Source organism: Phytophthora parasitica (assembly GCF_000247585.1).
Source record: "Phytophthora parasitica INRA-310 unplaced genomic scaffold supercont2.67, whole genome shotgun sequence".
NCBI classification, from domain to species: domain Eukaryota; phylum Oomycota; class Peronosporomycetes; order Peronosporales; family Peronosporaceae; genus Phytophthora; species Phytophthora nicotianae.
In genome coordinates, this window is record NW_008649053.1 from 183,580 (window position 1) to 185,174 (window position 1,595).

The 1,595-nt window shown below is 47.4% G+C and overlaps 1 protein-coding gene across 1 annotated transcript; it reads right to left on the bottom strand.

The window, feature by feature from the left end:
- Positions 1-411: 411 nt before the first annotated feature.
- PPTG_24086 (hypothetical protein) lies at positions 412-861 on the bottom strand (the record flags this gene model as incomplete). Its single annotated transcript, XM_008915067.1, has 3 exons — positions 412-428; positions 512-623; positions 718-861. 3 exons carry the CDS (start codon positions 859-861, stop codon positions 412-414), a joined length of 273 nt encoding a protein of 90 aa, XP_008913315.1.
- Between the last annotated feature and the right edge of the window lie 734 nt (positions 862-1,595).

The window sequence follows — 1,595 nt, forward strand, 5'->3', positions numbered from 1 at the left end:
CAAGGTGAGCCCTCAGCAACCCCACGGTTATCGGAGTACCCCCTCCGTCAGTCGGCAGTCCAGGGCACTGTGTGTCTGAGTGGATCGCAACGCGATTTTGCGAATCCCACTCCACCACAAAAACGTATGCAACAAAAAGGAGATTGTCAACAAAGAAACTCAAAGTTTTTCTCCAGGCGATTATACGTCATCAAGTGCATACGTAGTCTGGTGAAAGGCAGTCTATCCACCGAGGCAGCCATCGAAAAGGCTGATACGGAGCGTGGCCATAGAAGCATTGACGATTTTTCAATATGGCTGCACAAAAAAACAATTATATTAGCCCCATACATACTATTATGCATTTAATTTAATGCTCACTAACCTGCTCAGCGATAGTAATGTTCTGCGATACGGTTATAATCTCATTTTTTATCGAGCACCGCGTCCTAAACCCCCATACACATTACACAGCGCAAGTCAGAATATATGTAAACCACGAGTCATTGGTAATCACTGCATTCTATCTCACTCTGCTTAGATGTGCGCTTCGACGCCACGAAGTCCTCAACGCAGGTGGTGATCGGCGCCGAATCTAGATCACCCGGCTGGAACAAGTTCTTCACACTTGATTTTATTCGTGCCTGTAGACCAACACACGCGATACATAAGAAATAGTTACACGTAATGTCGGTAAAACGGGCCGTACCCTCACTGGGAGTAGCAGGAGCGATTAACCTGGTTGGAGTAGCCTAATGACGGAGTTCGTGCCAGTATGTAAGCCGCTTTCTTCTGATTGAGCTTAAGGGGCGCCGCCACCCTGCCATTAAGTCCACAAAAAGCTCTCGAAGTGGCCAACGCCAGTATAGCAAAGCTCGTCATCTGTCACATCGGGGTACTGACGTTTGCTCATTCTAGCGTTGATGGAATATGAAGTTTGAACGCTGTATAGCAGGGCCTCAGCTCCGGGATCGTGGTGGCAGTACTTGGCAAGGAGAAGGAGATTCCACAAGTGATAATGTCTTCCCTTGTCGCCAAGCCCTGCGACCTCATTGATACTAAATATTGTATAAAAGTAGCTCACTACTTCAACGTCTTATCTACTGGGATCCTTGACACTGACGTGAGCATAAGACTCACTCTGAGGCATAGGTGATGTCCGACAGGTACGTCGTAGACGCTGACTTCAGCATGGGTATGGCGGGATATCCCAGCCAACACGTGTCCTCAGCTAATCGGCGCGTTGCGTGGTCTGTAAAAGGCTGGGGGACCCGGGATTAGCGCTCCATTAGCGTCAGTGTTGTGTCTCTTGGTGGTGGTGTTCAAATGAATGAGAGTCGCAAGTCTGGGTCTAACCAATCAGAGCTCAGTATTTGGGTTTCAGACCATTGCTTGATATCTATGCCTATCTCGATAAAAATACCTGATACCTTAGGATACCAGGTCTCAAGGTCAGGACCTAGTCGCGAATTTTTCGTTTTTACATAAAAGTAGGCGACGATTACGCAGGAGTGACTCATGGGGAAGGTGATGAATAAGACCAACAGAACCATGGGTAACTTTTTAGCTGTCATGTAGCTTCCCTGTACATAAAACTAGGGTTCTTAGCTTTAGCC